Source organism: Diadema setosum, chromosome 20 (genome assembly GCF_964275005.1).
Source record: "Diadema setosum chromosome 20, eeDiaSeto1, whole genome shotgun sequence".
NCBI lineage: Eukaryota > Metazoa > Echinodermata > Echinoidea > Diadematoida > Diadematidae > Diadema > Diadema setosum.
Genome location: NC_092704.1, coordinates 2,576,711 through 2,602,325, shown reverse-complemented (window position 1 = coordinate 2,602,325; position 25,615 = coordinate 2,576,711). Strand labels below are relative to the sequence as shown.

At 38.8% G+C, this 25,615-nt stretch overlaps 1 protein-coding gene across 1 annotated transcript; it reads left to right on the top strand.

Annotated features, from left to right (window-relative positions):
* Positions 1-1,160: 1,160 nt before the first annotated feature.
* Positions 1,161-18,102, top strand: LOC140244011 (uncharacterized). Its single transcript, XM_072323665.1, has 8 exons — positions 1,161-1,269; positions 3,417-3,851; positions 5,267-5,464; positions 7,379-7,576; positions 12,860-13,597; positions 15,693-16,662; positions 16,756-16,789; positions 17,468-18,102. The coding sequence occupies exons 1-8, from the start codon at positions 1,161-1,163 to the stop codon at positions 17,672-17,674; spliced, it is 2,889 nt and encodes a 962-aa protein (XP_072179766.1). The 3' UTR covers positions 17,675-18,102.
* The last annotated feature ends 7,513 nt before the right edge of the window (positions 18,103-25,615 follow it).

The window sequence follows — 25,615 nt, the reverse complement described above, 5'->3', positions numbered from 1 at the left end:
ATGTCTTCGTAGCATTAGAAAAAAAGGGCCATGTCGAGCAGCTGGTGGATCTTTTTTTTTTTTTTTCTTCTTCTTTGCTTGCAAGTACCTGACTCAGTCTCCCGTGCACTGGACGAGGAGGCAGAGTAGTAAAAGCACAAAAGCCACATGGCCCACGCCATTCAGAACTATTTGCCAAGCGAGGGACATGCACCTGTAAATCAACAGGAAGGACCACAACTGATTACGGGATTATGTCCGGTCACCCGACAGGGCGCACACTGTCATTATTGTTTGCTTCTTCAACTATTACACTGAAGTCTGCATCTCTTCAATAGAACAATAATGCTCTGAGTTATGATATCGATCATGGTTTGAAATTTGCACTTTAGTAATGAACAACTTCATTGAAATATGTCATCACCAGCCAGTCAGCTTTTAGCAGTTGCTAGGGGGCAAAACTTAGGAAATTTACTGAGCATAGCCCTTGCTCAAGCTGTTCTGAAAAAATTGGGAAGCCCAAAAAAAAAAAAATCCTTACAAATAGTTGAATATTTCTCTCTTTTCTGGTAAACATAATGTATATTGAAATTTCAGCTCACGATAGATAAAATCATATGATTTCCAATCAGCCTAGAAGTCAAATTTTAGATTTTTTATTGGTACCTCAACTCAAGTCTTATTATTCTAAGTTCGATGCCAGTGACGTGTGGCTGATTTTCAAGGACGGGTCACATATTCTATCATAAGACTGACACCAACTTTGAACACTGTCAATAGCATTTAGTGTATTTTTTTCAAAAGTGATTTGGTTAGAAGTGAAAAGTGTGTAGAGGGTTATAAAAAAAAAAACATGAAAAGATACCTAATCAGAATATTCTACAGTTAAAAATGTCATCTCCCAATTGTTTTACATTCCCAGGAAATTGAAGAATATAGAATAACTCAGAGCATGTCAAAAAGTCATGTCAAAGAGTCTAGACTACTGTATGTTGACCTGTTTCACCATTTTAAGTCCTTACACGAAAATGGGGTGTGTAGCTTTTTGTTGGTTTTGTAATGCTTGTCACATGCGGTCTCATGTCTAGTGCAGTATTGAAACCTCATTTATCTCATGTGATCACAGATTCAGTCCCTTTGCTTTTAGTTGCAGACTCCCTTCCACTATACAACAAATGGACATGGCAGTCTCATGGATTAAGATGGAGGAAGAAGATGATGAAAATGAGGCAGCAAAATATGCATCCCTGTGGCAAGTGGTCTATATAGTGGAAGACAGCACTGAAGCAGGTACAGTGTGCATGTAAAGTGATTGCTGTCAAACTGACGCAGTTTTTGTCAAATTATTTGCCTAACAATATGATTATGAATGTAGCCTGTATGATGAAATATATTAAACTCATTAAAGGTCAAGAAAAAAAATATATTGGCATATCAAATATCCCAACATTCATACATGTACACGTATCTTCTTTTACCCACTCGCAGTAACTTCTAATTCCAGATGCTTGGATTTAACCCTAATCTCACCGGGTTTTTTGAGGGACTTGAAACCACCGGGGGGGGGGGGGGGGGGGGGGGGGGGGAGGCCTTTTTGGGCCCCCCTTTTCAGATCTTGGTCATGGATCGTGCGACCACGCAAAAATTTGCACTTGCACTAAGGTAGATGCCAGTGTAATCTGCAAGAGTGCATAGGTTGATTTTTATGCCTCCGCCACGAAGTGTCGCCGGAGGCATTATGTTTTCGTCCGTAATCAATTTTGTGGACAGCATAACTGAAAAACCGTTTGAGGTATCATAATGAAACTTGGTAGGTATATACTGTATGAGGGGGTGAAGTTGTGCCTATCAACTCTTTGTGCAGATGCTCAAGGTCAAAGGTCAGAGATCAAGGTCAAATGCTCGAAATTCCACTATTTCCCCCATATCTATGCAATGCCTGATGGTATTTTCTTGAAACTTAGTGTAAACAAATGTATCACCAAATAAAGATTCTCTAGTGAGAGTTTGGGGTCATGAGTTCAAAGGTCAAAGGTCAAGTAAAAATGTTTAAATTTTCGCTTTCTTCTCCATATCTTGGCAATATTGGTTCAAGGTATCCTCATGGATCACAGTACATATGCTTGTACTGACTGGCAGTGATTATCTACGGAATTTTGGGGTCATGAGCTCAAAGATCGGGGTCAAAGGTCAAGGTCAACTCATTAAATTTCATTTTTCTATCATATTTTTGCAATGCCCACCGGATTTTTCTTCAAACTTTGTGTATACATGTATTACCCAATAAAGATTCTCTGGGAAATTTTTTGGCCAAAAAAAAAAATTCTCTGGGAGTTTTTTTTGCCAAAAAGTAAAAGGTCAAAGGTCAAGTGAAAGTGCTTAATTTTACTTCTTCCTTCATATCTCGAAAGTGGCTCAAGGTATCATCATGAAACAAATATATGCATGTTGTGCCTGACAGTGATTCTCTTCAGGTCATAGGGTCAAAGGCCAAGGGTCAAAGGCCAGGTCAAGATGCTAACAATTTACTATTTAACACAGAAATTACAGTTTTTCTCTGTAGCTTGAAAATTACTCATTGCATAGAGACTTTAAGGGTCTAAAGTCAAGTAAAAGTCCACAAATCCCCCAAATACGTGCTCTCATAGAAAATGTAGCTACATGTATTCATCCAATTAAGTCTAGTTCAGGGAAAGTGAACATTCAGCACATTATAACATGTCAACTTAATATTTTGCCATGAGATGAAACTGTCATCACACATTGTCAAGGCATACTATAGAACTATTAGGAGAATCATACATTATGGCGGAGGCATACCAGTCACCATAGCGACATTTCTAGTTCAAATTTTAGTTGATGTATTTTGTATCATATGATGTATGCTAATTTATGCAAAATTTTTTTGCCTATAAATGAAAAAATTTAAGCTCCAAGACTTCTAATTTTTGTTGAAAGTATTTCTTTCAATATCCTCAACAATAATATTGAAGCGAAAATTTGGCTTCATAATCATTTCTTATGTATTTTATTGTTTATTGAATTTCTTATTTTTCTGTTTTTTTTTTTGTTTTAAATTGTTGCTTTATTTTTTGGTCAAAATTTGTAACTGTAATCACGCTAAAATAAGTCATTACCAGCCACTGAAAGTAAAAATATACAAGTGAATTAATTGTAAAAACACAATTTACATTGGATTTGTACACAAAATCACATCCCCCCCCCCCCCCCCCCCCCATGGGAATAGGGTTAAAGTTGTAGTACTGTATATAGTTAATAGTAAAGCATCTATTGCCATGGCCAGTTCACCATGTCACTCCCCACAGGGGTATTCCATTACAGTATTAAATAAATGGACTTTATGATGACAATCTTCATGAATGGTGCCAGCAACTTCTAATTCCTTGCAATGTATGTCTTTCAACACCCACTTGCAGAAGAATGTGATACCAACCCATGGTCAACTTCCTCAATTCCAAAACTGGAGAAGGAAAGAGAAGTCGTGAAGACTTACAAGCTACCTCTGTATGAGGAGTGTGGAGGAGAATTCACAAGTAGTGAAGATTTCAGATGCCACCTAGCAAGACATGGATCCAGACACACCCAAGAGAGCCCTACCCCACCAGGTGATGATGGTGATAGAAATGTAACCAACATGCATTATTCTCAAACCATAAAAGTGGCATCTGATGACAAGTTGGTTCTGGTCCAAAAGCAGCAACTTCCAACTTACCAAGCTGATGGTTTGACAGTCTTTGATGGACCAGTAGATTCCATGTATACCACTGATACAATTGTCAAGGTTGAATCGTCACTGCCAGGAGACCTCCAGATACAAGCAAGCAACCATGACAACTACCATGACTGTGATGGTGATGAATTTTGAATTTTTAGCAATTCAAACGTGACAAGAAATATTTCAAGTTAACGATTAACATTGTGCATTATGTGAAGAGCTGTTTAGACATGTGGCAGATAGATATTTTTTGCCAAGGATATCTGCATTTTAATAGTGAAGATGCTTTTAACAATATTTGAAATTAGTTGGGAGAGTGAGAAACCTTGCTTTTTCAAAAGAAAAAAAAAATGTCCTACATTTTTGTTGAGCCCACCGGAGGTGTGGTGAGACTAAGGGATCGCCTGCGACGTCTGTCCGTCCGTCGTCTGTCGTCCGTCCGTCTGTCATCCGTCCGTCCGTTGTCTGTCCGTAACGCTACAAAAACTTGAATAACTCTCCACTGAGGATTTCAATTTCAATCAAACTTGGAGGGAAGAGTGGTTATACAAAGTTACACATTTTACCAAACATGAAGGGCACCTCAAGGTCAAAGGTCACAGGCAGAGGTCAATGAACTTTAGGGCCCAATGTTAAGTTTTTAGGGCGCGTTTCATTTATGGCTCGTAACTTTTGATGTATCTGTCTGTTTGTGACCAAACTTAGATTGTAGATGTCCCTTGGGAAGTTAAAGGTTATCACAAGGTCAAAGGTCACAGACAGGGGTCAATGAACTTTTAGGGCCCAATGTTAAGTTTTTATGGCGCGGTTTGATTATGGCTCATAACTTTTGATCCCTAAGTCCATTTGTGACCAAACTTGGATGGTAGATGTCCCTTGGAGAATTAAAGGTCATCACAAGGTCAAAGGTCACAGAAAGAGGTCAACAAATTTTTAGGGCCCATTAAGTTTTTATGCGCGTTTCGATTATGGCTCATAACTTTTGATACCTTTGTCTGTTTGTGACCAAACTTGGATGGTAAATGTCCCTTGGAGAGTTGAAGGTCACCACAAGATCAAAGGTCATAGGTGGGTCAATGAACTTCTGGGAGTTAGAAAAATATTAATTTCTTGTACGCGAATGGGCGAGACACAATTTGGCACTTGCCTTGTTTCCCTCATCAATTTGAGCTTGAGGCCTTATTTTTGTGAAGGTGAAAGCCTACATTTCTTTTTTAAGTGGGAAGAATTATGATGTAAGAAAACAAGCCCTAAGTTAATCCACAATGCATTTATTTATTCCCATACTAAAATGTATAGGCTTTGCGATCTGCATTTGTACTTTTAATCTTCATGAATGGTGTCAGTAAATTCATATTCCAGATGCTGGAATTTAAAGGTGTAGTATACCGTTAGTGATGCATTTCTTGGCAAGGACAATTCACCTTTTTGTTCCCCAAAAGTGTTTTTCATTAAGGGAATGATGAATGGACTTTGTAATGAACATCTTCATGAACGGTGCCAGTAACTTCTAATTCTTAACCATTTATGTCTTTCAATACCCACTTCCAGAAGACTATGATACCACCCCATGCTCAACTTCCTCAATTCCAAAACTGGAGAAGGAAAGAGAAGTCCTGGACAAGACTTACAAGCTTCCTCTGCGTGAGGAGTGTAGGGAAGCATTCACAAGCAATGAAGATTTTAGACAGCACCTAGCAAGACCTGGATCAAGGCACACCCAAGAGAGCCCTGCCCCACCAAGTGCTGGTGATAGGAATGTCACCAACATGCATTATTCTCAAACCATAAAATTGGCACACACATTGCCTATGACGTAATCTAAAGTACTACGAAGTTAGATTTTAAAAAAAATATCATTTATGCTAAATTATGCTAAATTATGCTAATTTATGCATGATGATGCAGGAAATCAGACAATTTGGTATAAATCACTAAATAAAGCTCAAAATGGGCACATTTTTTGTGTAAATATTCTATTTAGTGTCCTGTGCAAATAGAAGTAAAAAAATTGTGCCATCAGAAAAAATTTCTTAAGTATTTTATTGTTTTTTGAATTTCTTATATATTTCTTTGTTTTTTGACTTTATGATTTCATTGTCTTTTCGATGAAACTTGTCCGCAACGTTGTTCCGAACAAGAAAATATGTTATTAATTGATTTTAAACAATAAAACCTCCAATTAATAATCATACTTTTATGACATTTGCCTGTAAACACGAATTCACGTTTTTGAGCAATTTTTGGTCTCACATGCACGTACATATTTATGCGCAACTTCGGAACCGGCCCTGCCATTGCAAATTTGGTGTCAAAAGATTTGGGAGACTCGAAAGAAAAAAGTCATGAAACGTCGCGGCGATAGCTTTTCACGTTAGTGATACATCGCGCGAAACATCGAGGCGGGGGCCCCCCCAGCCTAGTTAGGGTTAAAAAATCTTCTTCTCTAGAACTAGAATTGATAGAGCTAAGTTAATTCAGTGCACTCCCGTTACAACGAACATGGTTATAATGAAATTTTGTTATAAGGAAGTAATACTTATGGTCCCAAAATTATCGCCATTCAAGTGTGTGGTACAAAATTCGCTTATAACGAACACGGTTGTAGTGAAATTTTTGTTTTAACAAAGTCTTTTCCGACTGCCACTGACAAAGCAAAACAAAAGAAACGTGCTCCATTATAATGCACTAAGGATCGCTTTCAAAAATATGTAGCGGAACAAGCATTTATAGGGTCTCTGCATGAGTGAACGTGTCACGTCACTGTGTGTTCGCTTGGTGTGTCACGCATAGTTTCCGAGGGGAACTTCCGTTATTTTTATGCAATAATCTGAAATTGAATAACTATTTGTTTTATTGTTATATAGCTTTCCAGTGTATGAAGAGTATTCAACAAATAGAATATGCTTTGCCTCCTTGTTTTCATTAAATATTGTATTTGTTTTTTGTTGTATTTGTTATCATGACAGAAAACTGCTAGTCCAGAGCATTTCGTTATAACGGGAGTGCCCTGTATTATGAGTTGGTACACTGATGACTGTAGTTTCAAGTTTGTTCATGGCGGAATCAGGGGAGCCCCTTTGGGACCCAGGGGAAGGGGCTGGGGAGGGGTCCTTTACATATTTGCCGAAATGGATTTGCACCAAACTTGGCAGGTAGCATCCTTAGGGGAATAGAATATCATTCCCGTCATATGGGCACCATGCCCAGCCTAAATTGGGGCCTAAATTGTGAATTTTTTATATTTTTCTTGAACACCCCAAGATGAATTTTTACCAAACTTGGCAGGTAGCATTCCTAGAGGGATAGAAGAATCTCATTTCCATCAAATAGGCACCATGCCCATCTGATGGTCCCATGGGGCCCAAAACTGCATAGTCCAACATTCTATGAAGTACAGTGTACCTAGCAGGTTTTTTACCAGTGAGATGGAATATAATGCAGATAGACACCATGCCCCCAGCTCTCAAACTACCCCACCACAAGTTTCCAATGTTCTCACGTAAGAGTCTGCCAGAATGCATGGAAGGTGAACTTGCGATCCTTAGGTGAGCGTCTCGTACTGAAATGAATGGGCTTTATGATGAACATCTTCATGAATGGTGCCAGTAACTTCTAATTCTACACAAATTCATGTACAATTGTATATCTCTCAATCCTCAGTTGCAGAAAACTATGATGCCAACCCATGTTCAACTTCCTCCATTCCGAAACTGGAGAAGGAAAGAGAAATCATGGTCAGGACTTACAAGCTACCTCTGTGTGAGGAGTGTGGAGAAGCATTCACAAGCAGTGAAGATTTCAGACAGCACCTCACAAGACATGGATCCAGACACACCCAAGAGAGCCCCGCCCCACCAGGTAATGATGGTGATAGGAATGTAACCAACACATGCATTCTCAAACCATAAAAATGGCATTTGATGATGAAGTGGTTGTGGTCAAAAGGTAGCAACTTTCATCTTACCAAAACAAAAACAAAGTGTGACTTCGTGTGAATAGCAAAAAAGAAATATACTTTAACCCATTGAGGACGGTTTGATTTTGCTACAACACGCATTTCCCATAGACACCTGCCCGAGTATACTCGGGACTCGTCCTCAACGGGTTATGAGCTATTATTTTTTTCGAATTTCACAAATCAAAGTTGGATTGCGAATTTAACAACACGCGAAAATGTCTCCATGTGCCGTGTTAATAGAATGTACATTGAAGAGTGTGTACAGTTCTGGTCGAAGTGAGGATTTAGCTTTTAACATTTTGCGAGATGTTCAGAAACCACTCTATGAGATGTCAGAGAGCATGCAATTCTAAGGGGTATGAAAAGTTTATTTGATGAAAATCAGTTTTGAAATGCTTGAGATATCCAAAAACAAGGTGAAACAAAGAGATTGTAATAAAAGGCGTGGCCTGTCACCTTTTATTATTATCACTTTTTAGCTCACCTGAGCCAAAGGCTCAAGTGAGCTATTGCGATCGCTCTTCGTCCGGCGTCCACCGTGCGTCGTCCGTCGTCCGTCGTGCGTAAACTTTTACATTTTCATCTTCTTCTTGAGAACCCCCTTGACCAATTTTCACCAAACTTGACAGGTAGCATCCCTAGGGGGATAGGATCTCAATTTGTTCAAGTGGGCACCATACCCCACCTGGGGGCCCCCCAAAGTGGCCCAAACCCCCCAAAATTAAGGAATCTTAAAAAATCTTCTTCTCTAGAACCAGAAGTGATAGAGCTAAGTTAATACTATGATTTAGTACATTGATGACTGTAGTTTCAAGTTTGCTCGTGGCGGAATCAGGAGTGTCCCCCCTTGGGACCCAGGGGAGGGGGTGGGGAGGGGTCCTAATGTGGCCCAAATTGTACATTTTCATCTTTTTCTTGAAAATGCCATAATTAATTTTCACCAAAGTTGGCAGGTAGTATCTCTAGGGGGAAAGAATCTCATTCCCATCAAATGGGCACCATGCCCCACCTGGAGGGTCCCAGGGGGCCTAAATTTGGACCGAAATTGTAAATTTTCATCTTTTTCTTGAAAACCCTATCACTAATTTGCACCAAACTTAGCAGGTAGCATCCCTAGGGGGGATAGAATCTCAATTCCATCAAATGGGCACCATGCCCCACCTGGGGGGGGGGGGGGCCCAGGGGACCCACCCCCCTCCTGTAAGGAATCTTTACAGATTTTCTCTAGAACTGGAAGTGATTGAGCTAAGTTAATACAGTGAGTCAGTATATTGATGACTGTTGTTCAAGTTTGTTCATGGGAGAATCAGGGGTGCCCTCCCCCCCCCCCCCCACACCCCCTTGGGACCCAAGGAAGCGGGACGTGATGGGGGGGGGGGGGGTCCAAATGCAGGCCTAAATTTTCATCTTCTTGCTGAAAACAACATAATGGATTTTCTCCAAACTTGTCAAGTAGCATTCCCATAGGGATAAGATCTCAAAGTGTTTGAATGGGCACCATGCTTTCCGTGGGGGCCCCAGGGGGTCCAAACCTCCTAAATTAATGAATATTGAATAATATTTTTCTCTAGTTCTAATCAAAAGTGATAGGGCTTTAAGTCTTTTACCCAAGCTGTATAATCCAACGTTCTATAAAGTACAGTGTACTTGGCAGGTATTTTTACCAGTGTGATGGAATATGTAAATGGACACCATGCCCCCATTCTCAAAGCTACCCCCACAATAAGTTTCCAATGTTCTCAGGTAGGAGTCTGCAAGAATGCATGGAAGGTGAACTTGCGATACTCAGGTGAGCGCGTGACCCCCGGGTCTCTTGTTTTGATATCTCAGCCATTTGAAAACCAATTTTCATCAAATAAATGTTGAATCCTTGTTAAAATTACATGTTCTTTCATATTTCATAAGGGGTTTCTCATTATCTCACTCAGGAATGTTCAAAACATGAATCCCCACCTCAACCAGTACTGTACAGTCCCTTTAACGTAAGCGTTGGCGCCAATTCGTAAAAACAACATCTTGTGAAAATGTCTATGGCCCTGTCATTCGCGAAAATATCTGTGAGCGAAAACAACAGCGTAAACAGTAAATTTGTAATTGTAATTCTGCATCACAAAACCAACAAAAAGTCGCCAGACACAGATTCTTAGTTTATGGCAGATCCTGAAAGAACAGACTCTAAGCTTTAAAATGATGTATAGCTCAAGTGAAATGGACTCTCCAAAACTATGTAAATATTGGAAAGAAAGCACACTCGGGAAAAGGGTGAACCGAGAAAAGCTGCTTTGAAGTACAGGGTCTCTTCAAGCGCCTAACCCTAATTTACCTGGGCTATTTAGCGAGATTGAATTCCGGGGGGATGGTGGGGGGGTGGGGGCTGGGGGTGGGGGGGAGCCATTATGGCCCCCCTTCAGATCTCGGCCGTTGATCACGCGATGGCCGCAAAATTTTGCATGAATATAAAGCCAGATGTAATCTACCAGACCATTAAGTTAAATTTTCCAAAAATTTGCATTTTCTATTTTAAATTAATTATTCAAATATATGCAAAAAACCTCATTTTCATCTGTAATTGGCTTATGAAAGCTTATGGAATGCTGATTTTTGGTGTAAATATTCCTAGTAGTAACATTCTTAACATCTGTACATACAAAAAAATTCAGTATCAAAATTAATTTCTTATTTTTCTTATTGTTTTATCAGTTTTTTATGTATTTCTTTGTTTTTTTGAACTTTTGTTTTTTGTTGTTTTTTAAGCAGAATTTGTCATAAACATTTTTTGAAGCATGATTATGCTAAAATAAATTGATTTCAGCCATTAAAATTAAAAATATGAATCTTTAAATGAAGTAACTGAAAAAACACAATTTATATTGACTTTGTACACAAAATCACGTTTTTGAGCAATTTTTGGGTTGACGAAAATTTTTTGAAGGGGCGTGGCTTCCGAACGGTATGCCCGGGCGCGAAAAATTTGGTCTCAAAAGTTGCGCGAGACTTGAAAGTAAAAAGTCAGCGCTGGAATGGTCGCGGAATCCGTCGAGGGGGGGGGGGGCCCCCCTCCCCCCAAGTAACTAATCTTCACCAAACCATGCTAGCTGTGCAATGAACAGGACCAAATACAGGTTGTAAACCGCTGAAGCAACAACAATGAAGAGAGTATCAGATTAAGCTGAAATTGTGTGCTGTATCAACACATTCTGTTCATGATTAATACCAACTTTCAAAGCATCAATGTTAGCCCTTCAAAAGTTAGTAGACTTGAAAGTGAAGAGTGTGCAAAGGACTTTCAAGAAATGAAAAGGGTCTCTTAGACATACCTGATCTCACATTATACTCTACTTGAAAAAACAGGGTTGTAGAGAAACTGCTGAAAATGCACTTTCCCATTCATTTTAGGATCCCGACTTAAAAAATAATGTAGAAGAACGGTAGTTCTTTCAGAAAATATGAAAACCCAATATTGACTTGGTTGAGCCATTTCACCTTTATTGAGTCCTAACTTAATATCAAGGGGTGCAACTTTTTGTTAGCTCACCTGAGCTGAAGGCTCAATTAAGCTATTGCGATTGCTCTTCGTCCGGTGTCTGTCATCAGTCGTCCGTCGTGTGTAATTTTTTGTACATCTTCAACTTCCTGTTGAGAACCTCTTGACTGATTTTCACCAAACTTGGCAGGTAGCATCCCTAGGGGAATAGGATCTCAATTTCTTCAGGTGGGCAACATACCCCACTTGAGGGGCACAAAAGGGGACCAACCCCCCAAATTAAGGAATCTTAAAAAATCATCTCTCTAGAACCAGAAGTGATAAAGCTGACTTAATACTATGACTTAGTAGGCATACATTGATGACTGTAGTTTCAAGTTTGTTCATGGGGGAATCAGGGGTGCCCCCCTTGGGACCCAGGGCATGGAGGGGAGTGGGGAGGGGTCCTAGTGGGGCCCAAATTGTACATTTTCATATTTTTCTTGAAAACACCTTGATGAATTTTCACGAAAGTTGGCAGGTAGCATCCCTAGGGGGACAAAATCTCATACCCATCAAATGGGCACCATGGCCCACCTGGGGCCCCAGGGGCCTAAATTGTGAATTTTCATCTTTTTTCTTAAAAACTCTGAGATGAATTTTCACCAAACATGGCAGGTAGCATCCCTAGGGGTACAGAATCTCATTTCCATCAAATTTGGCACCATGCTCCACCTTGGGGCCTCAAGGTACTCTATCCACCCCCCCCCCCCAAGTAAGGAGTCTTTAAAGATTTTCTCTAGAACCAGAAGTGATTGAGCTAAGTTAATACAATGAGTTGAGATATTGATGACTGTTGTTGCAAGTTTAATCATGGCAGATTCAGGGAGACCCCCCGCGACCCAAGGGAATGGGTGGGATTGGTCCAAATGATGATGTAAATTGTACCGTACGTGTTCATCATTGTTGAAAATCCCTCTATGAATATTCACTAAACTTGGCAGGTAGCATTACAGGAGGTTAAGATCTAAATTTTTTCAACAGGGCACCTTACTTCCCTGTGGGGACCCAAGGGGGCCTAATTCTCCCCCCCCCCTCCTCCTTCCACATTAAGGAATATTTACAATTCTTGTCTAGAAGTATTGATGACTGTACATAGTTCCAAGTTTGTCCATTGCACATCTAGGGGGAACCTAGATTTTCATCTTGCTGAAAACAGCATAATGGATTTTCACCAAACTTGGCAAGTATCATTCCTATGGGGATAGGATCTCAAAGTGTTTGAATGGGCACCATGCTTTCCCTGGGGCCCTAGGGGGGTCCAAAACCTCCTAAATTAAGGAATATTCAAGAATATTCTTCGCTAGAATCAAAGTGATATTGCTTTAGGTCTTTTTTTCCCGCAAACAGCATAATCCAACATTCTAAAAAGTACAGGGTACTTGGCAGTTATTTTTACCAGTGTGAAGGAATATGCAAATGGACACCAGCTCTGAAAGCTACCCCTCACATGTTTCCAATGTTCTCAGGTAAGAATCTGCAAGAATGCATGGAAGGCGAACTTGCGATACTCGGGTGAGCACGAGACCCCCAGGTCTCTTGTTCATTTTGTGACGCACGGTCACAAATGTATGTATTTATATTACATTGTAACACTCAAATACTTTGTGTGATATTTGTGACAAATGTTGTCTATAATTGTTTGACTCCTTTGAAATAGATGATGCTCTGGACACCGGAGTCCAATTTGGAGCTGATGCTGAGAAAAGTTTGGCATCAGAGGCATTCAGTCAGATGCAGTCTGGACCTGGGAAACTTAGACCAGTGGCCAAGGTCCTGAGTATGTGTGCCAGAACAGACACTTTGGTGGAATGCAACTCTGGGTCTCATGAGAATGTGCCTTTGACCTGTAGTGAAGAGTGTCGTATTTGTGGAGATCGTTTTGCCAATCTTGCAAGACACATGCAACTACATGAGGGGCGAAAAATATGGCAGTGCAAGTGGTGCTCAAAAGACTTCTGCACAAAGTTGGGCCTGAACAAGCATGCGAGAATAGTGCATCCTGAAGAAGTAAAACTACATTTTGGGCAATCCATTTACAAGTGTGAAATGTGTGTCAAGGAATGGGATCTTAACAAGCACAAGAAACTGCATTTACAAGAAACCCTTGCCCAGAGAAATGTGTTGAAGTGTGAGTGCAGTTCCAGGTGCTTTCCACATGCCTGGAATCTGGAAACACACAGGAAGAGCCAAGTTCTCAAACAAGATTATCTACGCGCTCCTAGAAAAGGTGAAGTACAGAATGGTGTGCCAGAGCAGTTTCCAAAACCCTCCATCTGCCACATTTGCCGGAAGTCATGTGGAACACCTTATAGACTCAAGAAACATATGCTCATCCACAATGAAGAAGCGCATGCTGAATCATGCCTAATATCATTCCCCGTACCTTCTGGCAGAGGCAAGTCAAGTGTTCTTTTATCATGCAAAAAAAGTGAAAGTCAAGTGTTCTTTTATCATGCAAAAAAAGTGAAAATATGTAAAATTGTCTATATATTTTCTTTATTATCATTCTACACATGTGACATCACAAGCTGCAGTTACATAGTGTTTTCATCCAGCAGTGACTGAGCAGAAAATTAAAAAAAAAAAATCATAATTTCTGAATGGATTGCTTGATTTTCCTCAAACTCCCACTGTATGATGGATTCTCTTGTTACATTCACTCAATATGCATGTCTATGAAGATGGACCTAAAAGTTACATTGATTGCGCTTGGGATATGATACAGTACACGGCATGGGTACCTACTTTGTCCTGTGCAAGATCTCATGATTCCAAATTATCATGACTGTACAGTGTTGGGGCAACCATTAAAGGACAAGTTCACCTTCATTAACATAAGGATTGAGAGAATGTAGCAATATTAGTAGAACACATCATTGAAAGTTTGAGGAAAATCGGACAATCCGTTCAAAAGTTATGAATTTTTGAAGTTTTTGTGCAGTCACCGCTGGATGAGAAGAGTACTGCAATGTATGATGTCACATGCGTACAACAATATAAGGAAAATATAAAGAGAATTTCACAAAATGTCATCTTTTGAAAAAAAGTACACATTCCCTTGACTCGTTACTGACATATGTTGTGGGTAATATTATCCCCACTGCCTTTAGAAAGAGGCAAGTCAAGTGCTCTCTTATTATTAGAAAAAAGTGAAAATATGTTGAATTTTCTTTTACATTTTCTTTATACTGTTGTACTCGTATGACATCACGAGCCTTAGTAGTCTCCTCATCCAGCGGTTCCAACACAAAAATTTTAAAAATTCATAACTTTTGAATCGATTGTCCAATTTTCCTCAAATTTTCACTGATGTGTTCTGCTAATATTGCTGCATTCTCTCAATCCTTATGTTTATGAAGGTGAACTTGTCCTTTAATGACCCAACACTGTACAGTCATGCTAACTTAGAAACATTGAACTGCACATTACTTGAATATGAGACCAATCTGAAGCAATGATTTTCACACAACAATAGATATAGTGTACTCTTAAATGAATCCTTGAAGGATTGGAACGGTCATCAAGAAATGATTATACATGATGTACTTTATAACTGCATAAACTGTAAGGGCCCAGACTTGACTAGCATTCATGCTATTTTGTGGTTCCTATTATCCTCGCTTTTTTATGTAACTGATACAACTATAAACATGTACAGTGATTGTTATTGCATTGGATAATAAGTTCATTCATTCATTCATTCATTCATCCCCCAGCATTCCTACTGATTCCCTCTGATCAGTTACTAGCCATCCCCTTTAATTATTATGTACACGTTATTGGAGCTGTTTGCCTCTTGACATTAGACGTGAACTTGTACCTCTGATAGTCAGGAGTGTTGTAACTTTTATAATACTGAGATAGAAGTTGCAGAATAAAACAATTTTAGAGACTTTTCAGGGTAAAAAAAAGTTTCAAAAACATTTTTTTTTTCTGGTCTCGTCCGTTACGGCAGATATTTTCTTTTCTAAAATATGCCTGTCATCTTCATTTTTTCATTTTTCTTTCCTTTTTTTTTTTTACATGATTACGTATACTTCTCCTAAATAACAATCGCCATGATGAAGTCTAGTATAATCAGGGGCCATTTACACTAGTTTTAAGGCCACAAAGGCCTCTGAAATGTCCCATATATACAACATGTAATTATCTTTGTCTTGCCCTCATTCAGAATTTGCCCTCAACTAATTTATGTCTGACAACTTTTTGTTGGTTTTGTAGTGCAGGATCACTATTAAGTACAGTGTATAAGGTTTTCCACACGATCCTGCACAAAGAATATTGATGCACACAATATTTGGTTGTTCTACTGCCTTTTCCTGATGATATGTCAGATCATGCAATTCATTATTGTAATTTGAAATCTTTTTTCTTAAAAGATGAAAATCATGAATGTAATAACACTGATTGTATTAGGTAGGGACCATTAATTGTTGCTTGATAATGCAATACAACTACATAGTTTCATGTCATTATTTTTATCTCAACAGGTGAAACAAAGAACCCTGTTCTGAATGGTGATGAGGATTCTGTGTTGCGGACAAGCACTCTTAATCAAAATGAGATCCAGAGAGACTTTTATGAAGCAGGATCCGACCAACATTGCAACTCTGCACGTGTTGCAAATAATGCAAAGTGCCTGGCAATTGCAGGGGTGATGAATGACACACCATCAGTGGACAGTGAGAAGACTAATACAGCCCCATCAGTTTCAACAGGGCAAGATGTATCAGCAGAGGATAAGGAGGGGCTGGTTTTCCTAGCACTTGGTCTTAGAGGAGAAAGGCTTACACAGGCTGCAGACCCCCAAGAAAAAAATCTTACCAGCCATATATCAAGTGATGCCTACAACCCAGATTCCTTCAGTGAGACTTTAGGGGAACCCCGTCATGTGTCACAGAAGAGGATGAAATATGAACACCAAAGTAAGTTCCAATTAAAGGAACACAAGCACTCATTTCAGAGAGAGAGGTGTAAAGTGTGTATGAATTTTGTATTAAAGCACAATATGCATGACCATATGAGGGTGCACAATGGGGAGAAGCCATTCCAGTGTAAAGTTTGTTCAAGGTGCTTCTCACAAAAAAGTTCCCTCAAACAGCACATGTCTTTGCATGATCCTAAGTATGTTTTTGCAAGAGAGCAGTGCAAAGTGTGCAGGAAATCTATAATAAAGAACGATATGAGGGTCCACATGAGGGTGCACACAGGGGAGAAGCCATTCCAATGTAAAGTTTGTTCAAGGTGCTTCTCACAAAAATGTTCCCTCAACCGGCACATGTCTTTGCATGATCCTACATGTAAGCATGCTTATGAAAGAGAGCAGTGCAAAGTCTGTGGGAAATCTGTATCAGAGCACCATATGAGGGTCCATATGAGGGTGCACACAGGGGAGAAGCCATTCCGATGTAATGTTTGTTCAAGGTGCTTCACACGGCAAGATTCCCTCAACCGGCACATGTCTTTGCATGATCCTAAGCACTTTTATGGAAGAAAGCAGTGCAAAGTCTGTGGGAAATTTGTCTTAAAGCACTATATGAGGGTCCACATGAGGGTGCACACGGGGGAGAAGCCATTCCAATGTAAAGTTTGTTCAAGGTGCTTCTCACGAAGTGAGTACCTCAAACGACATATGTCTGTACACCGTCCCAAGCAGGCATATGATACCTGTAACAAAGATTTGTTTAGTTTGACTATGGGGGCAACCTATCGTGATGTGTCCCAAGAAAGGATGAAATACGAGCACCAAAGCAAGTTCCAATTAAAGAAACACAAGCGCCCACATCTAAGAGCGCAGTGCAAAGTGTGTGAGAATGTTATATTCAAGCACAATATGCGTGACCATATGAGGGTGCACACAGGTGAGAAGCCATTCCAATGTAAAGTTTGTTCAAGGTGCTTCTCACAAAAAAGTTCCCTCAAACGGCACATGTCTGTGCATGATCCTAAGGATGTTTATGTAAGATAGCAGTGCAAAGTCTGTGGGAAATCTGTACAAAAGGGCTGTATGAGGGTCCACATGAGGGTGCATAAGGGGGAGAAGCCATTCCAATGTAAAGTTTGTTCAAGGTACTTCGCACATAAAAGTTCCCTCAACCGGCACATGTCTTTGCTCGGTCACATGCACACATGTGATACACATAACGCAAATTCGTTTAGTGAGACAGTGAGATCAACCTCTCTTGCTTTGTCAAAGAAGAGGATGAAATCACATGAACACCAGAGTAAGCCTGAGGGGGATGGATCCAAGCACTCTTGAAAAAAGGGGCAGTGCAAAGTGTGCAGGAAGTCCATATTGAAGAAATGTATGAGGATCCACATGAGGGTGCACACGGGTGAAAAGCCATTCCAATGTAAAGTTTGTTCAAGGTGCTTCTCACACAGATGGTCCCTAAAACGGCACATGTCTTTGCACGGTCCCATGCACACTTGTGATACGACTAACCCAAATACATTTAGTGGAGACAGTTAGGGCAACCGCTCTTGATGTGCCAAAAGGATGAAATATGAACACCTAAGCAAGCACCAATTCAAGAAAGACAAGTGCTCATTTGTAAGAGAGCAGTGCGCAGTGTGTGAGAAATTTATATTAAAGCGCATTATGCGTGACCATATGAGGGTGCACACAGGGGAGTAACCATTCTACTGCAAAGATTGTTCAAGGTGCTTCACACAGAAAGGTTCCCTCAAACAGCACATGTCTTTGCATGATTCTAAGCACTTTATGTAAGAGAGCAGTGCAAAGTGTGCGGGAAATCTGTAGGGGAGAGTGGGGAGAAGTGGGACATCATTTCAAGTTCGCCGATTTTCTTCTGATATCTTTTTATAGAAGAGAATGATTACATTTCCTTTCGGGCTTGCATGAAGGTTGATATGGTAGGTTACATAAGGAGCCATAAGTTGGGGGTGGCACTGTTCTCAGTTTTCTGCAGTTAATGAAAAGAAAAGAAAAAACTTACTTTTGGGGAGAAGTTGACCCGCCCGTGGGTAAAGTGGGACAACGGCAAGGGAGAAATGGGACGGTGGGACTTAAGTTGGACATCCTAGAGATATGTCAAACTTGGAAAGCATAATGAAACATTGGTCATGAAAACAGTCAAACATGCTTTAAAATGATCTTTATTTCAACAAAACAAGTTTTAACAACATGTTTGAAAATGTGAACTGCTTTTGTTTCCTGAAGAAATTATGTCCAGTAGTTGATAAAAGGCCTGCTTTATCTCCATTATCTTTATCAGTCTTTACATTTTCTTTTCAGAATACATTAGCTGTGAATTTGGGTAATAAATATTGTATGATTTAACTTTCATCTTAATATGTCTGTTTGTTGTGTATGAATTCCAAATACATGTAATGGTATTTTGACTATTTAAATAAATATGAGGAACAAATGGGACACATTGTCAGCTGTTCTTTACACACACACACACACACACACATACACACACACACAAATTACAATCTGCCCTGGTGAACTCATTCTAATCGAATTTTCATTGCAGTTGAGGGGAATCTTTTAAAAAAAAAATATTACCTCTTCTATTCTTCATGTGCCAAGATATGTCTAGCTTGCCAGTGGTGGCATACAGTGTATGAGGCTTCTGTCCAGTTAAGCCTGCAAAACTCATGACTACACAGTTTATATTTCCACATTAAAGTACTGTGGCTTTGGCAGATCAATTTAATATTCCTAGTGTACATGTATAATGACAGCATTGTTACATGTCTAGTGAGAGTTTATGATTGATCATGAAATGAATGATAACTGTGACCCATTTATAAAGACTCTACATCTGTATTTGAATTTAATGTTTGAACAATATTGATTACATGTGTGTAATTATCATGTCAAAGAATCTGCCTCATAAAATCAACACTTTGATGTTCTGACATGAAAGTTTTCTTTAGTTCAACCGAGGTGAACGTCGTGCATGGAGAATTCCATGTACATGTATCGTCTGTCCTAGAAGGTTTTGCTATATTGAAATGTAGCAATTTTTAAATGCATTTTGCAAGCAATCCTGCACAATGAATTTTATTACACACACATTGCAGAGTTGTTTCAGCTTAGTACCCATGTGGTTCTCCCCATAGAAATATCAGATGATGTCACCTACTCCAGTTGTAAATAATCTCTTCTTAAGGATAAAAGCCAGGGGTATACTGCATAAACACTGATTATCATGTTGTGGAAGAGAACCATTAGCACTTACTCTTAAATGTTGGCATACAAATGTATCTGTACTAGTGATACAAGTTTTGTGTAATTCTTTTATTACATATATACAACAAGAAAACCCTGTTCTGAATGGGAATGAGCATTCTGTCGCTGGAACAAGCAATCCTATATGCAAAGCAAAGTGCCAAGAGACTGTGATAAAGCAAAATCTGACCATGAAATGGTCACAGATGTTCCCCCTTGTAACTCCATCCATCCATACAATACAAAGTGTCTCACAGTTGCAGGTATTTAAAGAGAAATGACAAACCATGAGAAAACTGCTGGTCCTGAGGACTTTGTTATAATAGGAGTCCACTGTACCAACTGAACTAGAAACATGTCGAATTCGTGTCCCCATTCCCAACATCTACGAGACCGTGTGGCGACAAAGAGCACCATGCTTCACGCTCGAATAAACCAGTACCCTTCTTGCTTGGTCAATGTTCGAATATGCCCTGTGAATAGGCTTTGTGGCGGCTATGTAGAGGACTCAGATTAGTTCTTTAAACTTGTTGATGATTCTCTTTTAGATTTCTTTAGATCACTTTTTTTTTTATGCCTCCGCCACGAAGTGGTGCCGGAGGCATTATGTTTTCGGGTTGTCCGTCCGTCCGTCCGTCCGTCCGTCCGTCCGTCCTTCCGTCCGTCCGTAATGAATTTTGTGGACAAGGTAACTATCAAAACCCGTTGAGGTATCCTAATGAAACTTGGCATGTATGTGTATTAGGGGGTGAAGTTGTGCCTATCAACTTTTAGGTGCACATGCTCAAGGTCAAAGGTCAAAAGGTCAAGGTCAAATACATAAAATTTCACTATTTCCACTATATCTATTGAATGCCTGAAGATATTTTCTTGAAACTTAGTGTATACATGTATTACCCAATTAAGATTCTCTGGTGAAAGTTTGGGTCATGAGGTCAAGGGTCAAAGGTCAAAAGGTCAGGGTCAAATACATAAAATTTCACTATTTCCACCATATCAATTGAATGCCTGAAGATATTTTCTTGAAACTTAGTGTATACATGTATTACCCAATTAAGATTCTCTGGTGAAAGTTTGGGTATGAGGTCAAAGGTCAAAGGTCAAAAGGTCAAGTAAAAATATTAAAACTTTTTTTTTCCTCCGTACCTTGGAAAATTGTTCAAGGTATCTTCATGGAACATAGTATATACATATACTGACTGGAAGTGATTATCTAGAGAATGTAGGGTTCATGGGGTCAAAGGTCAAGTGCAACACTTCAAAATTTTACTATTTCCCTCCTATCATGCAATGCCAGCAGGGTTATTTTTTTCTACACTTGGTGTATGCATACATGTGTAACCTAATAGAAATTCTCTGGAAAGTTTTTTGTTTTCTTCTTTTTTTGCCTCAAAGGTCAAAAGGTCAAAGATCAAGTGAAAGTGTTGAACTAACTTTTTCCTCCATATCTCGGAAGTGGCTCAAGTTATCTTGAAACTTAGTACATATTATGCATGTTCTACCTGAAAGTGATTATCTTATGAATTTTAGGGTCAAGGGCCAGATGTAAATGGTAACAATTTACTATTCAGTCCTTTAAGCAGCTCCTCAAAACACATCTGTTTAATTCCAAATCGTGAATGAACGTGATTGTTATAATTGAGTCGTTTTGTACACTGTATAAGTTACTGTATAATTTGTACATGAAGGGTTTTTCGTATGTTCTGAGATCGGTTTCGTTATGTTTAGTAAGCTTCTTGTTTTTGTTTGTTTTTCATTCGCTATTTCATATGTAAGAGCGCCATGAGCATCATCATTGATGGACTTTCAGCGCTTTATAAGAGGCCACTATTATTATTATTATTATTATTATTCAATTCAGAAATTGCACTTTTTCTCCACACCTGTACCTTGAAAATTACTCAATGCCTAAATGTATGAATGGCTCAAAGTCGAGTTAAAGTCCTTAAATCCTTAGATACATGCTCTCCTATTCATCCAATTAAACCTAGGTCAAGGAAGGTGAACATTCAACACATTTGTGACAAACTTGTCATTTCAGTATTTTGCCAATTTTGTGAAAATGTAATCACACATTGTCCACATGTACTATCTAGACCTATTGGGAAAATCATGCATTATGGCGGAGGCATACCAGTCGCCAAAGCGACATTTCTAGTTTTAATCAAGAATTACACGTTCGGTAATTTTCTTTTTTTTTTTTTTTTAATTCAGGCATAATACTTGCTAGCAGTTAGGCATATTTTGTCAGTTACTTAGCAAGAGCAGGCCAGATCCTGTGTCTCTCTTTTAGTGACTCAAAGTCAATCCTGAAATAAATAATAAAACTTCTGACTCTACAAAAATATACTGGATTTTTTTTTTTTTTTTCGAAAAGGGCACACAAGCGCGATAGTGAGCTGGGGGGGGGGGGAATGAGAGGCAAAATATCAGCACCATTTTTTTTTTTTCAGAGGGATTAATGCATAATAACAAATTATATGCGATCAAGCTATATACAATGTAGTAGATTTATTTATTTATTTTTTTTTTTTTTTTGGGGGGGGGGTGAAGATTTGACAAGAAAATCGACTGTAGACTTGTGAAATATTGAAATTATTGCTTAGATATGACATTTGTAATTAAAATAAATAGAATATGCAAATGTATATCCAAAATAAGTGTAGGGGTAAGCAATCCCCCTGAAAAAAAAAAAAAGAAATATCGAGGGGGCATGCCCCCTCCCCCCGATCTGGGATTGTTGCCTATAAAGTAACAAGCACGTCATACAAATAAGATAAGAAATAAAGAAAACAAAGCAACAATTCGCTGATTTTAGAATATGTACTCAATAATGAACAAAAAGAGTCCTGCAGTCTCCTTTATGAGGGCTGTGATTTGTTTTGGGGTCATCATACATGTACTAAAAAGACTTTAAAATCCTGGAGAGCACCTAAAAAATCAAAGAAATTCCATAAAGATGTAGGAAATCTAGAAATTTTAAGAAAATTCCTGGAATTTAATCAGTTCCTTGGGAAATTCTTGAAAAACTCAAAGTTCTAGAAATGCCTGAAAATAAGGAGAAGTGGAAGGCCTGCTTACTTGCACTGACTAAACACTGGACCCTCCTATTTTTACGCCTCATCCACGAAGTGGTGGCGGAGTCATTTTGTTTTCAGGCTGTCTGTCCATGGGTTTCGTCCTTCTGTCATAATCAATTTTGTGAGTAAACATATAAAACTTAGTGTATACATGTACTACCAATTCTCCAGATAGAGTTTCGGGTCATGGGTCAAAGGTCAAAATGTTAAAATTTCATGTTCCATATCCCGCAAATGGTTCATGGTATCTTAATGAAACTTAGTATATGTACATGTACTGACCGACAGTGATTACCTAGGGAATTTAGGGTTGTACTAAGGTCAGGGTCAAAGTCAAGGTCAACTCCTCAAAATGTCAGTTCTGTCCTCAAATTTATGCAATGCCTGCAGCATTTGGCTTGAAACTTGATATGCCCATGTATTGCCCAGTAGAAATTCTCTGGGAAGTTTCTTGCCAAAAGGGCAGAGGTCAAGAGGTCAAAGGTCAAGTGAAGTGCTGAATTTTACTTCTTCCACCATATCTCGGAAGTGACTCAAGGTATCATCTTGAAACTTATTATATTTTTTTGCATGTTCTACCTTGGAGTGATTATCTTGGGAACTATAGGGTCATGAAGTCAAAGGTCAAGGGTGAAAGGCCAGATGTAAATGCTAACGTTTTACCATTAAATACTGAAATTACTATTACTCCATACCTTGAGAATTACTTAATGCATAATCTCATGAAAGGGTCAAACTCGAGTAAAAACCCTCAAATTGCTAAATACCTGACTCTTAAACAATTTTGCCATTCATCCAATTAAGCCTAGTTCAAGGAAAATAAACATTCAGCACATTTTTGACAAATCTGTCATTCTAAAATTTTGCCAGTTATTTGAAACTGTCATCACACATTTTGTCAAGACATTGTGCTACAGACATGTATTAGGATATGTATAGTTCGTGCAAACTTCTGGCATGCAAAACTATTTTACTTTTTTGCCAGTAAATATTTCATGTATCCATTTTGTATATTCATAAATTAAATATCAACGCTGAAGATTTGTTCGCATCAGTTCTCTATAAAGAAAATTGAGAACTCGTATACCAACAGAATTGTTAGTGACATGCACTGCAGTATGTACCTCACAAAGTAATGTAATGGAAGAAAAGCTAAAAATGGTACATTGTACAGTAAGAAACTTGTAGTGAAGTAGTCTTATGAGTAACAGTGAAATAGTATCAATGTTGGCATTGTTTTGTTTTCAGCTAAAATCACGAGAAAGACTGGTCATGAAGAAAAAGATCGCATTTGAAAGTGGAATTGAAAGGGACAGACTATTTTGGACATTTCTTTAATCTCAATTTATGCAAGGCATGTCTTTTTTTTTTGCAACTACATGTATCATGTAACAAACGATAGGCTGATGTTGGTTTGTCTCATTACATTTACAGCAGTAAATGGATTGGATTTTTTCTTGATAAACTAGGTAAACACTCAAAGAAATAAAGTGCATTCACATTGTGTTACATGTTGCAGTGATTTTAGGTCATAAGCATAAAAAAATATTGGTATAATTGATGGATTTTTTCTGTTATTGTCCCCGCCGAACGAGTTGGAGCAGGGGACTATGAAACGGGCTCCGTATGTGTGTGTGTCCATGTGTCCGTCCGCCCGTCTGTCTGTGCGTCCGTGTGTGATCAAAATGTTCAATTTGCTATCTCTGTCATTTATGAGCCAATTTTGATTCTGTTTGCTTTATATGATAGCACTACATGGGAGCTTTGAAACTTCTACACAGAATTTTAGTTGTGACCTTTGACCTTGACCTTTGACCTATATTGTACATTTTGCTTAAAAATGCTACTCCTTAGCCATTTCTAACCCGATTTCAATTCCGTTTGCTTTATGTGATGGCACTAGGTGAGGGCTTCAAAACTTCTACACAGAATTTGACCTTTGACTTCTTGGACCTTTGACCTTGATTTTTGACCTATATTGTACATTGGCTACAAAATGCTACTCCGCCATTTCTAACCCGATTTCGATTCCGTTTGCTTTATGTGATGGCACTAAGTGAGGGCTTCAAAACGTCTACACAGAATTTTGACCTTTGACTTCTTTGACTTTTGACCTTGATTTTTGACCTCTATTGTACATTTTGCTACAAAATGCTACTCCTTCGCCATTTCTAACCCAATTTCGATTCCGTTTGCTTTATGTGATGGCACTAGGTGAGGGCTTCAAAACTTCTACACAGAATTTTGACCTTTGACTTCTTTGACCTTTGACCTTGATTTTTGACCTGCATTGTACATTTTGCTACAAAATGCTACTCCTTTGCCATTTCTAACCAAATTTCTCTTCCGTTTGTTTTATGTGATGGCACTAGGTGAGGGCTTCAAAACTTCTACACAGAATTTTGACCCTTGACTTCTTTGACCTTTGACCTTGATTTTTGCCCTATATTGTACATTGGCTACAAAATGCTACTCCTTTGCCATTTCTAACCCGATTTCGATTCCGTTTGCTTTTTGTGATGGCACAGGTGAGGTCTTCAAAACTTCTACACAGAATTTTGACCTTTGACTTCTTTGACCTTTGACCTTGATTTTTTTTACCAATATTGTACATTTTGCTACTAAATGCTACTTCCGGCGGGGACATATTTTACGCACCGCGTAATTTCTACTTTTCCTTGTTTTTGTTGTTCATCAGTAATTTCTAATGTTATCATCCCAAAAATCAAACCATCTCGAAAACTTCAGTGTTCGTTGATGAGACGTGGTGTTATCATGATTAATGTACCTTTTCCAAAATTTGGATTGTCAGTATTTCGATGTCACATTGTAAATCTCTTTGTATGACTTGCTTGTAACTTTCATGCAGCTTGGTTATAAGAATATCAGACAATGATGACCATTCTGCTTATACGTTGCAATCACCCAGACTTTAATCTTGATGTCACATACCGTTCCATTCTAACTTGATTGCTATACAACTGTGCTGTGTACGCATGTGTCTTCATGCTGAATTTAATCATGCATTCCTCAAGGAGCTACCAGTATTACATGACTAATGAGGACTGGCTGAAAATGGAAATTAAAGTTTATACCAAAAAGTATATTTCTGGTATGAATATCAAATGTG